This window comes from Bremia lactucae, linkage group LG1 (assembly GCF_004359215.1).
Source record: "Bremia lactucae strain SF5 linkage group LG1, whole genome shotgun sequence".
In the NCBI taxonomy this organism is placed as follows: Eukaryota; Oomycota; class Peronosporomycetes; order Peronosporales; family Peronosporaceae; genus Bremia; species Bremia lactucae.
The window spans coordinates 1542481-1554755 of NC_090610.1; the positions used below are offsets into that span (position 1 = coordinate 1542481).

General features: G+C 46.6%; 2 protein-coding genes across 2 annotated transcripts; one reads left to right on the plus strand and one right to left on the minus strand.

The window, feature by feature from the left end:
* Positions 1-8439: 8439 nt before the first annotated feature.
* CCR75_009160 (uncharacterized protein) lies at positions 8440-9798 on the plus strand (the record flags this gene model as incomplete). Its single annotated transcript, XM_067967205.1, has 1 exon — positions 8440-9798. One exon carries the CDS (start codon positions 8440-8442, stop codon positions 9796-9798), a length of 1359 nt encoding a protein of 452 aa, XP_067822297.1.
* Positions 9799-9868: 70 nt separating this feature from the next.
* CCR75_009159 (uncharacterized protein) lies at positions 9869-12076 on the minus strand (the record flags this gene model as incomplete). Its single annotated transcript, XM_067967204.1, has 1 exon — positions 9869-12076. One exon carries the CDS (start codon positions 12074-12076, stop codon positions 9869-9871), a length of 2208 nt encoding a protein of 735 aa, XP_067822764.1.
* Between the last annotated feature and the right edge of the window lie 199 nt (positions 12077-12275).

Sequence of the window (12275 nt, forward strand, 5' to 3'; positions counted from 1 at the left end):
TAGAGAACCATTTCAGAAGGGAGTCTTCTTCGACTGCATTCAACTTGGCGATTTTGATCTTAAAGCTTTCGGGACGAAGTGAAAGCGTCCGCCCGCTAGCAGCATGTAAATGCTGCTGTCTCAACAGTTTCATCTGTTGATCACCCTGTTTCTCATCACCAATGTGTGGTGAGAGCCTTGCTGGTGAAGCAACGCTAATCTCTCCCGTCGAGTTTGTGGTGAATAAACTCGGCTATGGCAGCGCTACCAGGTGTAACGGGGCACCTTTCACCAGTACTGATCAGTACTACTCGACCTTTACTTATTTCAGTGTGGGTAGGGTGCCTCATAACTTTACGTACACAGATGAACGGAGAAAGATTTCAAGGTAGCTAAGGGTCTTTACCTACCAAACGTAATTCAATGGATAAGAATTATAGAAAAGTAAATGTATTAATACAATTAGTTTCTGACGTAACGATCTCTATCAACTACTGCACGTATTATATTAATATCTAACTAAGTATGGCATATACTTGCGCACCGCACAAACGTGTCTTAAAACGGAACTATTAAAGTCAAAATTAATTAAGCTAACAAAATTAATTAAGTTAACAATCTTAGACTTCTTTATTCATTTCCTCTCATAGGCTATAATATTTATTATTCCTCTTAAAGGAAATAATACTTATGTAAAGGGACACTTCGTTACACTCGCTCTGCAATTCAAAATAAAAAGGGTGTGAACCCAAGGAAAAGGGTGTGAATATAGCCATTCTCTTATTAATTCATATATCGACAATTGAGGATCATATTAGTCCCATCCTCCAGAAATTCATACATGGTGTATGATTTCCAGCTTGTTCATGAATGATGACACATGAACGAGGTATGGGAAGTCAATCCCGCTCTGTACTGCGAAACGAATCACCCACTAGAGTGAAATTGCATCGATTAAGGAGCTTTTATGTATCGCTTTATAACTTATGTCATTTCTCCCTCGCCAATTGTAGGCGAGCACGTAAATTGCGGCCGCACTTTACGTAAGAGCACACCTTAGCTAGCGAGGAAGCGTTTGACCGTCTTCTCTCACGTGCAGTGAGGTAGTTGATGGGCTCATAAGCGACCTCACCCAACGAACAAGAAGCCTTAGTGTAAGTGATGTCACGGGAGCGGTATTCCGGCCCCACGTGCGCACTTAAGAACTTGGAAGCATTTTTCACTTATTCAAACCAATCATAAATGCTATCTCTGTAATTATGCACTGATATGTATTACGAGCGTATTATTCTGAATACCTCGCATCCTGATGACGCTAGGCATCACACACACCCTAATGTGAATGACCCATGTGCATCACATTCACAAGGGTGGATCACAATGTGAACCACACCCAAGTGGTGGGTCTAATTACTTAACTAAAATGATTGACCCCTTCCCCCTTTTAAGAACGAATTTACATTTTGTAAATTTGTCAAAGAGGAGCGAGGAGCAGCGAGCTCTTTTACGCGCTGCTTTAGTTTTCTCAGTCACTCTAGCAACCTGTGTGCACATACACGGCGCCAAACATGTCACCTGAAAGGGGCAAAGGTGGTGGGTCGTATGCAAAGACACCCACTCAACCACGCACAAAGCGCACGCGCCGCGTTAACACGTCGCCGTCGCTCAGTGCAACAGTTACAACGCCGACAGCTACTGCTGCTGTCGTGCTATTAACTGGGCTAGATGACCATCCCACTTCCACAGTGAGTAGATCCGTCGCTCATTGTTGATTACAATGAGTCAACACCGATGACATCAACTCATAGTAGTGAAAAGTACGGTGAGCTAATGAGGAAGGCTGATGGCGCTTCATTGCCAATCAAACTTCGCTTATTGCTCCTAACATGAAGACAGCAAATTGTTCTAATGGTGTCTCGTCGTCTGCGCTGGCTAGCGTAGCGATCATTAATGAGAGCGCTGCCCATAAAGGCGCAGCTGCTTCTCCGTTAGGTGAAATCACAACGTCTTATACTCAGACCATTATTTATAATGGTTAAGACATAGAGCAACCTGAGTGTAAGGCTCCGCCGACGACACGTGAGCGTGCTCAGTCGGTGTCATAGCCAGTCTTATCGAACGTGGCTATGTGACGGGTGGCACATTACTTATGCCCCCTCCATCTCAATGGCCAAAAGCGTCGCTTCTAAAGCGCGCTGTTCTAGACGCTCATAATTATTATGGCGTCTATAATACATGTGAGAATTAGGGGGAATCGCTTGGACTATTTCCTCGATCCGGGTCATGTTGCATAAAACGCCCAACCATTATGATGCGGAATTCTTGCTCCTCTTTCATCCGTATTATGATGCGGTAAAACAGCGGTCGCAGCGAAGTAATTTTGCCCGCTTGCGTGTGAAAGAAATCATGAGTAGTACTGTACCCCCAGTTTTGTTTTCACCACGCAACTCCTCCTAGTCCGTTTAAGACTAGCGGAGAGGCCTCAGCTAGTGCTTCTTTTGATAGGTACCCAACAGGGCAAATCAATACGTAGGGTATCGATCGGTTCCCAAGAGTCGAAATTCTTCGGGTATCTTCTCCACAAGACGCGGAAGCTGACATCTGCCTCACGGAGCGATGGGCAAGCAACCTTTTAACAAGGAAGCGTTGGATCCCACCCTTATCAACCAATGCAAACGCCCGATAGAAAAGACGATAACGCCCACCGACTCGCGGCTACCTTACCCGCGTCCTTTCAGTCGCAGGCATTGAGCACTGCTGAACGAAGTATTAGGCATCTCGAGGGTCAAGTCTTGCGACTGACCTCGGATCTTCATGATGTCCGCGCGAAAGATCATCGATGATCTTTCGCACGGACATCGTGAAGATCCGTGGCCAGTCGTGTTACGAACGCCTGAAATTTCGGCTGGACATCTTGGAAGAGTTGATGCTGAGGGACCCGCATTATGAGCGTGGTATACCTCGCTCTGTGAGTCAGTTACGTTCTTATAGGAGGGGAAGGTCGGAGGCAAGTCTTTCGCCTTCCTCATCTCCTCAATCTATTTAACACTCGATCCATGGTCGGTGTCACCATCATTTTCCTTAGATATGTGACTTTCATTTGGGTCTACATACCGTTTGAGACGACCCACGTAAAAGACGGGGTGCGTCTTCATATATGGCGGGATAGTGAGCCTATAATTTAGGTCTCCGACCTCCCCGACCACAGTAAGTTGCCCAATGTAACGCGGCAATAGGTTCGTAGTACCACCTGGTAGCACAGAAGTTGATTTCAGGTAGAGTAGCAGTCCATAATAGTACCTAATCTCCAACACAAAAGCATTCATTATTTTTGCGACCATTTCGGTCCGCATTTTCTTTTTGTTAATCCTATTTGTTTTGCCATCGCGTCACGGACTTAAGGTGTGATGGCTAATCGCTCATCCACGAAGCGTTGACCCTCGCTCACACTTTTGTCATCCAACTCGCCTATGACACCACCGAAAGGTCAGTCATAGGTAGTAGTCGACATTAACGAAACCTTGTTATTATCTGGAGCACAGGCATTCCTTGCCGTGACTCCATGCAGACCACTGCCAAACCGGCAGGGTCACTTGGGCAAGTTTCTGTCTTTAAGATAATACCCTCACGGGTCATCGGCATATTGACGAAACTATGTCTCTCTTTCCCACCGAGTGTAGTGAGGGGCCCTTTCCCTCTAAGACTCGGGCTGCGCACAAACGAGACTGGCGTCCGAGGATGGCGCAGACCGTTAATGTAAAACGGTGTCTCACCCGTACCGGCGTGGACACTGTTATTTATAGCGAACTTCACAAAGGGCAATTGCTTGCTCCACTCTTTGGGAGTTGCTATTGTGCGCAAGACATCCGCCACGACCCGATTGGCACGTTCTGCTTGGCCATCGGTCTGGGGATGATCTGCGGTCGACATGTGGAGCTTACTACTTAGCAGCTCGAACACATGTCGCCAAAAACCAGACGTAAAACGTGGATACCGATCCGATACTTTGGACTCGGGCATCCCGTGTAGTCGGTAAACATAATCCAGAAACAAGAGAGCTGCCTCCTTGCCTGTGATCGATGTCTTACATGGTGCTAAATGCACCATTTTGCTTAGTCTGTCTACAAAGACGACGAGCCCCGTCCGATTCTTATGATCGGGCGGCAAACCAAACATGAAGTCCAGACTTACTGACTTCCAACTGTTGGTTGGAATCGGTAGCGGCTTCAGTGGCGCACTGCTGGACGGTGCAGGCTTAATGCGCTGACACTGTTCGTAAATGCGAATATAGTTGGCCACCCATCGATATAGATGTGGCCACCAAATTCCTCTGACACTCGTAAGAATGTCTTTTTACGGACAAGATGCCCTTTAGATGGTGCATCATAGAGCTCGTAAAGGATCATCAGCTTGAGATCTGTGTCAGGAGACACAAAGATTCCCAAGGGATCACAAGGTGACAGCTGATGTCATAACAGGCCATCGCTGTAGCTAAAGCGATTTAGCTTAGCTTTCAGGTGCGACGGAAGGGTAAGCTTTCGTCCACCGAAGNTTTTTGCGACCATTTCGGTCCGCATATTCTTTTTGCTTGTCCTGTGCGCTTGCCATTGCGTCACGGACTTTACGTGTGATGGCTAATCGCTCATCCACAAAGCGTTGAGCCTCGCTCACGCTTTTAGCATCAAACTCGCCTATGATACCGCCAAGAGGTCGGTCATAAGGCGTAGTTTTATTGACCACTGCTAAACTGGCAGGGTCACTAGGGCAAGTTTCTGTCTTTGAGATGATACCCTCATGGGTCATCGTCATATTGACGAAACTATGTCCCTCTTTCGCACCGAGCATAGTGAGGGGCCCTCCCCCACTAAGACTCGGGCTGCGCACAAACGAGACTGGCGTCCGAGGATGGCGCAGTCCGTTAATATAAAACGGTGTCTCACCCGTACTGGCGTGGACACTGTTATTTATAGCGAACTCCACAAAGGGCAATTGCTTGCTCCACTCTTTGGGAGTTGCTATAGTGCGTAAGACATCCGCCACGACCCGATTGGCACGTTCTGTTTGGCCATCGGTCTGGGGATGATCTGCGGTCGACATGTGGAGCTTGCTACCAAGCAGCTCAAACACATGTCGCCAAAAACCAGACGTAAAACGTGGATCCCGGTCCGATACTATGGACTCGGGCATCCCGTGTAGTCGGTAAACATGATCCAGGAACAAGAGAGCTGCCTCCTTGCCTGTGATCGATGTCTTACATGGTGCTAAATGCACCATTTTGCTTAGTCTGTCTACAAAGACGACGAGCCCCGTCCGATTCTTATGATCGGGCGGCAAACCAAACATGAAGTCCAGACTTACTGACTTCCAACTGTTGGTTGGAATCGGTAGCGGCTTCAGTGGCGCACTGCTGGACGGTGCAGGCTTAATGCGCTGACACTGTTCGTAAATGCGAATATAGTTGGCCACCCATCGATATAGATGTGGCCACCAAATTCCTCTGACACTCGTAAGAATGTCTTTTTACGGACAAGATGCCCTTTAGATGGTGCATCATAGAGCTCGTAAAGGATCATCAGCTTGAGATCTGTGTCAGGAGACACAAAGATTCCCAAGGGATCACAAGGTGACAGCTGATGTCATAACAGGCCATCGCTGTAGCTAAAGCGATTTAGCTTAGCTTTCAGGTGCGACGGAAGGGTAAGCTTTCGTCCACCGAAGTGATCTAACAGCAGGCGACAATGTTTGTCCTGACTGTAGCTCTATTTTATTTCGGAGGCCAATGAGTTCGTTACGTGGTATGCCTTCTTGGCTGCCAACGTTGACGACTCAACTTGTACCTTGGCACGTGACACACATTTCTGGTGTTAGCCTCGAAGTCTAGTCTGTCCGATAAAGCGTCAGCCAAGATATTCGACTTACCCGGATTGTATTCAACTTTAAAATTGAATTCGGAGAAGAGGAATGTAAGCCGTCTTGCCATTCTGGGCGAGAGGTGCGGTGAGTTTATTGCGGTCCGCAGTGATGCGTGATCCGTATACACCATGTATGATTCGGTGCCCAACAGATGCACTCGAAAACGTTACAAGAGCATACTTTATTGAAAGTAGCTTTTTGTCGTGCACAGGGTAATTCAGTTCCGCGGCTTTTAATAGCCGGGACTGATAAGAGATGACACGGTCAACGCCGTCGTCATCCTTCTCCATGAGCGCGCTGCCGATTCCAAAATTAATTGCATCGCAGACGACGCTAAAAGGCTTATCCTCGTCTGGCAATGTCAAGACCGGTGCCTTTTCAAGAGATTGTTTCACTGATGTGAACGCATCTTCTTGTTCTTTTAACAAATACACTCTGCGTCCTTTTTAAGGAGGTCTGATAATTGTTTAGTTTGCTCAGCATTATACTTGCTATACTTATGCAAGTAATTAGCGAGCCCTAGGAACTGGCGCAAATCCTTCACATGCCGTGGGATTGGCCATTCCTGTACCGATTTTACCTTGTCTGGATCTGCTCGTACACCATGCGTACATACGATGCAGCCCAGCACAGGTATCTCGGGGACCCCTTTGACGCATTTTTGCAAGTTGACGTTCAATTGGGCGTCCTCTAGAGTCTGTAACACAGCGTCTAAATGACGCTTGTGCGACTCTATTGCGCTCAGCCCGTCCTCGGCCCTACAATGCACGAGTACATCGTCAAACTAATAAGGCGCGTAGGCACGGTGCTGACGCATCACGTGAGCCACCACTCGGTTGAATGTCGCTGTTGCGTTTTTCAAACCTTGGAGCATCACAAGCCACTCCCAAAGCATACCGCTTGGGATACTTACTGACGTTTTGGCCACATCGGACTCTCTCATGAGTACCTGATAGTAGCCATCCTTTAAATCCAACGCGGAAAAGATAATTGGCCTTTCCATGGAATTAGGACAAACATTTTTCGCGGTATTAGCATTGCGCCGGAATGGTCGCCGGGTTCAGCTTACTGTAATCATGAACTACACGTCATCCACCTGTGGCTTTACGCGCACAAAAGGTCGGGCTGCAGTGAGGCGATTTGCTCTCACGCACAGGTCCCTCCTTCGCTCGCTTGTCGAAGAATTCATCGATATAATCGACTTGTTCTTTCGGCAAAGAATATTGCCTGGTCACACAATACTTTGTGCCTGGTTCGAGGCCTATTTCGTGCTCGATTACCCTATCTGCTAATAGGCGGCTCGGCACTTCTTTTGGGAATACATCGTGATGTATCCACATAACTTCATAGAACGGAGTGCCTCTCAAGTCATCCCAACCTTGCTCAGCGAAACGTTTCTTTTTTTCCGTATCTAGGACGCGCTCGTCCATTAAGGACAACGAGCAATAGTCCACCAAGTTCTCTTCTGAAAATGTTGCGACTATTTCGTGGATATTTCCTTCTTTTAATTCGTCAAGGAACAGATTTCACGACATCTCGGGAGATTTGCTATCTCCTCGGCAGATTTAAAGACTTGCTGAAGCACCTCAAGTGAGGATGTCCCGCCATTTCGACGGCCTCGAACACCTTGTTTGAAGGCCCGTCCTGATCGAAATGTTACTCGTTTAGACGTGGCTTTGTTTTGTCTTAATCTGTCGGGTAGTCGTTCTTCGAGTCACCACGACCTTTGACTGGGAAGCGGGTGCCGTTGCTCTCCTGGCTAACGCACCCCTTCCAGCCGCACCAGGCTCTAGGCACTGTGCCGGATCATGCGATGCTTGACTTCCTGTCAGTTCACCGTCTACTGCCACAGGCTCTCGGCTCTGTGCGGAACACATGACTACTCGTATTGCTCTTTTCACTACCCCAGTCTCTACGAGCTGGGTACTTTGTACACAAAGGCTGTGGATGAACTAGCAAATGCTTCCAGATCTAACACGACGCACACAACTACTATGCCACACAATATTTGATGTGTCTGACTTCTTGTTGTAATTACCAAAAGCAGTAGTGCATCTTCGCAACACAAACGTCATTTCATTACTAATCTTCCCTTATAAGAGCTGCCGTGGTGGCGCTATGTTGTACAGACGTATATTCTTATCGAATATTCCGTGAGTGGGCGTGAGGGACACAGTCGTGCGGATTTCGTATACACTGTTTTTGAGCATCAAAACTTTCAAGCAAGATAAAATTTGCAATTTTGCCTGGGATGCCCTTACGTTACCAGCTCAGTCTCAGACATAGAATGTTCTCGAATTGGCTATTGCAATTTGAATCAAATGTGTGAAGGCTTCGTTTACTAAAGCCAATGAATATCCTGCGCGCGCTTCGGTAAAAAAAAACACTAATTTTAACAGCAGACCTGTGATTGGGTAAAATTTAAGTGAGAGCTACTGTCTTGCAGGAAAAGCTGCTTAAATTCGTGCTTAACATTCGAGTGGGCTGGCCGCCGTCAATCCAAGAAGCTTGCTAAGTGAATTAAGGTGTCTTAGGCTAGGTTAAAGCATGATCGCTATGCAAAATACGACCTGTAATAGTCCAGCTGATTCCGATAAGCCCGTGGAAGTACGTCATCAAACCACTTCCGACGAGGTGATGAAATCTGCAAATAGCGAAGATATAACAAGCAGTGATGAAAGTTCTTCATTAATACAGCGTACGCGTGCCCATAGTAGACAACAAGCAGCATCGGAATTCGAAAGTAACGGCGTGAGGACGCGCGGTGCAAGCAAAGCAAAACTGAGTTCTGCAACCAAAGAGAAGCCCAACAAGGTAAAACAAGGAAACGCTAAGACTGCATCGAAAGAAAAACAAAAGGATGGTGAATCAGACGATAGCAACTCTACCGGAGATTATGTTCACGTCCAAGTTGGTGACTGCGTGGTGCTGGATTCGGGTGATCCAGACGATCCCTACGTAGCACTGGTGAGCTCAGTGCAAACCTCACAACGGCATGACCGGGCTGTGTCTACTTTTATGGCACAGTGGTACTATAAACCGTATGACGTCAAGGATGAAGTAAAATCTTTGATAAAGGGTGGCATTTTGGAAAATGAGGTCTTTTTGTCGCCGCATAAGGACAGAAATTCAATTGATGCTGTAATTGAGGTATGCCAAGTTGTGTCCCCTGAGGAGTATCACGACATCCAGGACGAAATAAAGCGTGGGTATCGCGAGAAAAATAAGTTGTTTTTTGTTTGTCGCTATAAGTACTATCCAAATCGAAGCAACATCAAGAAAGCGCTGGAAGTTGTGGAGAATGAAGCAATACGAAGTGGGCTAGGCCGCCCCAAGCCTAACGTTGGATTAAGCTACCAGGCAACGATACCCGACTATATTGAGCCAACTACCAGTTTACCGAGGCGGATCGATTTATCTGTACCTTGGAAGATATCCAAAGAGTACGCTGTGCGACCACGGCAGTTGTGGTCTCCACTTGTTGCCACCATGCAAAGCCAAATTTTTATCAATTTTCGAAGCCTGGTCGACACGCTTAAGTTTGCAGTAGGAAATATCGTGAAAACATACCGTCCAGATGCGAGGCTCATGGGACACCAACGTGGAATTATACTTAAGTACTTACTGTCGGATTCAATTGAAATTTGTGTATCGACTGGGCAGGTAATTACCGTCCTTAAAAGCGAACTGTGTTCTCCACTCACGGAAGATTTGGCAATGCAGCAATTATATCTTTCAAGATTCAATTTGTCGCAAGCAGCGTACGGATGCTCTAAGACGATATTTCATGCGCAGTGTAAGGAAAGGAAGGCTTTTCAAAAAGAGGTGGAGCTACATGCTATGGCAAAACGCGCAGCTGTAGCCAGTTTAGATGCCGAGGATGACAATCGAAAGCGCAAAAAATAGAAAAATCAATTTAAGCACCTGTGAATTTATAGGTTAGGCTTTCACATTTACATTTTTCACATCTTCGCCATCACTTTTGATTACCCATGATCGTTATAAGGTGATCCAGCAAGTAAGCTAAGTTAAAAGCCTTTTCTTTCAGGTAGTGGTACCTGTCACTAGCACTGAAGTGACCTGATGACAAGTCCATCTTCAACAGCACCTCATTCCGGTCGCTTTTCATGTCACGCAACTTCGCAACCCATTTGGCAGGCTCCCAGTACGCAACACGAGGATCGTATAGACCACTCGTAACCAGAATGTTTGGATACGCTTGCTGCTTAACATTTTCGTACGGTGAGTAGCTAAGCATATACTCAAAGAATGCCTTTTCGTTTGGATTTCCCCATTCTTCCCATTCTTCAGTGGTTAAAGGAATTGTGGCGTCACTCATGGTATTCATCACATCAACAAACGGCACGCCTGCGATCGCAGCAGTAAAAAGGTCTGGACGCATGTTTAACACAGCACCAATAAGCAATCCTCCAGCGCTGCCGCCTTCACAGGTCATCGTGTTGGGGCTTGAATATCCAGTATTTACTAAGTGCTCAGCGCAACTAATGAAATCCGTGAAAGTATTCATTTTTTTCGTGTATTTCGCGCCCTCGTACCATGTTCTACCCATTTCACCCCCGCCTCGGACATGCGCGATCGCGTAAATAACACCGCGGTCTAGCAATGGCAATATAGATGTGCTGAAACTTGGATCGATCGAGATGTCATACGAACCGTACCCATAGAGGTGTAATGGCTGTCGATCTTGCGAGCGAAGGTCAGAACGATATACAATTGAAATTGGTATCATACTTCCATCGCTAGCCTTTGCTTCTATGCGCTCTGTCTTGTAAAGGGAACGATCATAGCTCGGTACAGGCTTTTCCTTCAGCAATTTCGACTCACCAGTATTTATGTCGTAGTCGAACGTAGTCCAAGGGGTAGTCATTGAAGAATAAACATAGCGAAACTTGTCGGTGTCAAAATTTCGGTTGACTGATCCGCTCACAGTGTAACTAGATTCATCAAAGTTGAGCTGGCGGCGAACGAGCTTATTGTCATTCTCGGCCACGATAATCCATAGCTGAGAATAACCGCCTTGTCGACCTTCCATAACCATAAAGTCTTTGAAGCAGTCAATATCATCTACCTTTATGCTTTCGTCATAAGGAAAAACATCGACCCAATGTTCAGAAGATGGCATCGATACAGGCGTTCTCATCAGCTTGAAGTTGGAAGCGTTGTCCTTATTCGTAACGATAAAAAAACTGTCACCGAAGTGGTCTACAGAGTAAATTAATCCTTTTCGTCGCTTGGCTATCAGTTGCGGTACTTGCGATTGGTGATCCGTATCGATAAACGACACTTCGCTGGTTTCGGAGCTGGAGGAAATTAAAAATATGTACTTGCCGCTGCGAGCTTTCTGGAACGAGGCATTGAACATTTCATCATCTTCCGTGTAAAGCAGCTCATCTGCAACCTTGCTTCCAATGTGATGACACCAGAGCTTACTTTGACGAAGAGATCCATCCTGCGTAGCGTAGTAGAGGATGGAAGCGTCTTTTCCCCAACACAAACTCGAGATATTTTCAATCCGATCCGACAACAACTCACCGGTCTCAGTATCTTTAATGTAGCCTGCGTAGGTCTCACAGCCGCTAAAATCGACCATATAAGCGAGGTAGCGATGGTCAGGACTTTGGACTACACTGGCCACTTGGCAATACTTGTGGCCCGCGGCGATCTCATTTTCATCTAGCAGTATTTCCTCTGGTCCGTTTTCGGTCTTGGCTTTACGGCAATGATAAGGGTAACTGCGTCCCTTGACCGTCCGTTTGTAGTATAGATTAGGGCCGTGGGGATACGGGTAGTCTTCATCCGTTTCCTGCACATGTGAGAGTAGCTCATCGTAAAGAATACTTCGCAGATTTGCGAGATGCCTTGTCCTATTTTCCGTGTATTCGTTTTCCTTTCGCAAATAGCCCAGAATCTCTTTTTTCTTGCGCGAATCGTCGCGGACGTAAAAGTATGGATCTTCCAAATACAAGATGGGCTTCATGGGGTTCAAACCACGATTCTGACCCGCAACCGCGCCGAAGGGCACCATCTTGGGCCGTTTATCGAGAAGTGGAGGGGACACTGGCATCGAAACTTTTGAATACGCGGCGCGGCGAAGGCGTACTATGTACAGTGCAAGACACGCGCCTGCGCCGACACTAAGATTCAGGGCAATCTGCCTGTTCATGGTCAAAGACAACATCCTAACTGTTTCTCGCAATATTACCGAGCAATTATCAATCTTTTTTGATAACGTAAGATAATACTGGTACTGCATACCACTATTTAGATTTTAATTGCGAATAAATAAAAATCGAAAGTCAGTCACTGGCGGACTGGTCACGCTCGACGAAATGCCAGAGAAGTGGACGTGCAAGAAGCAAGTA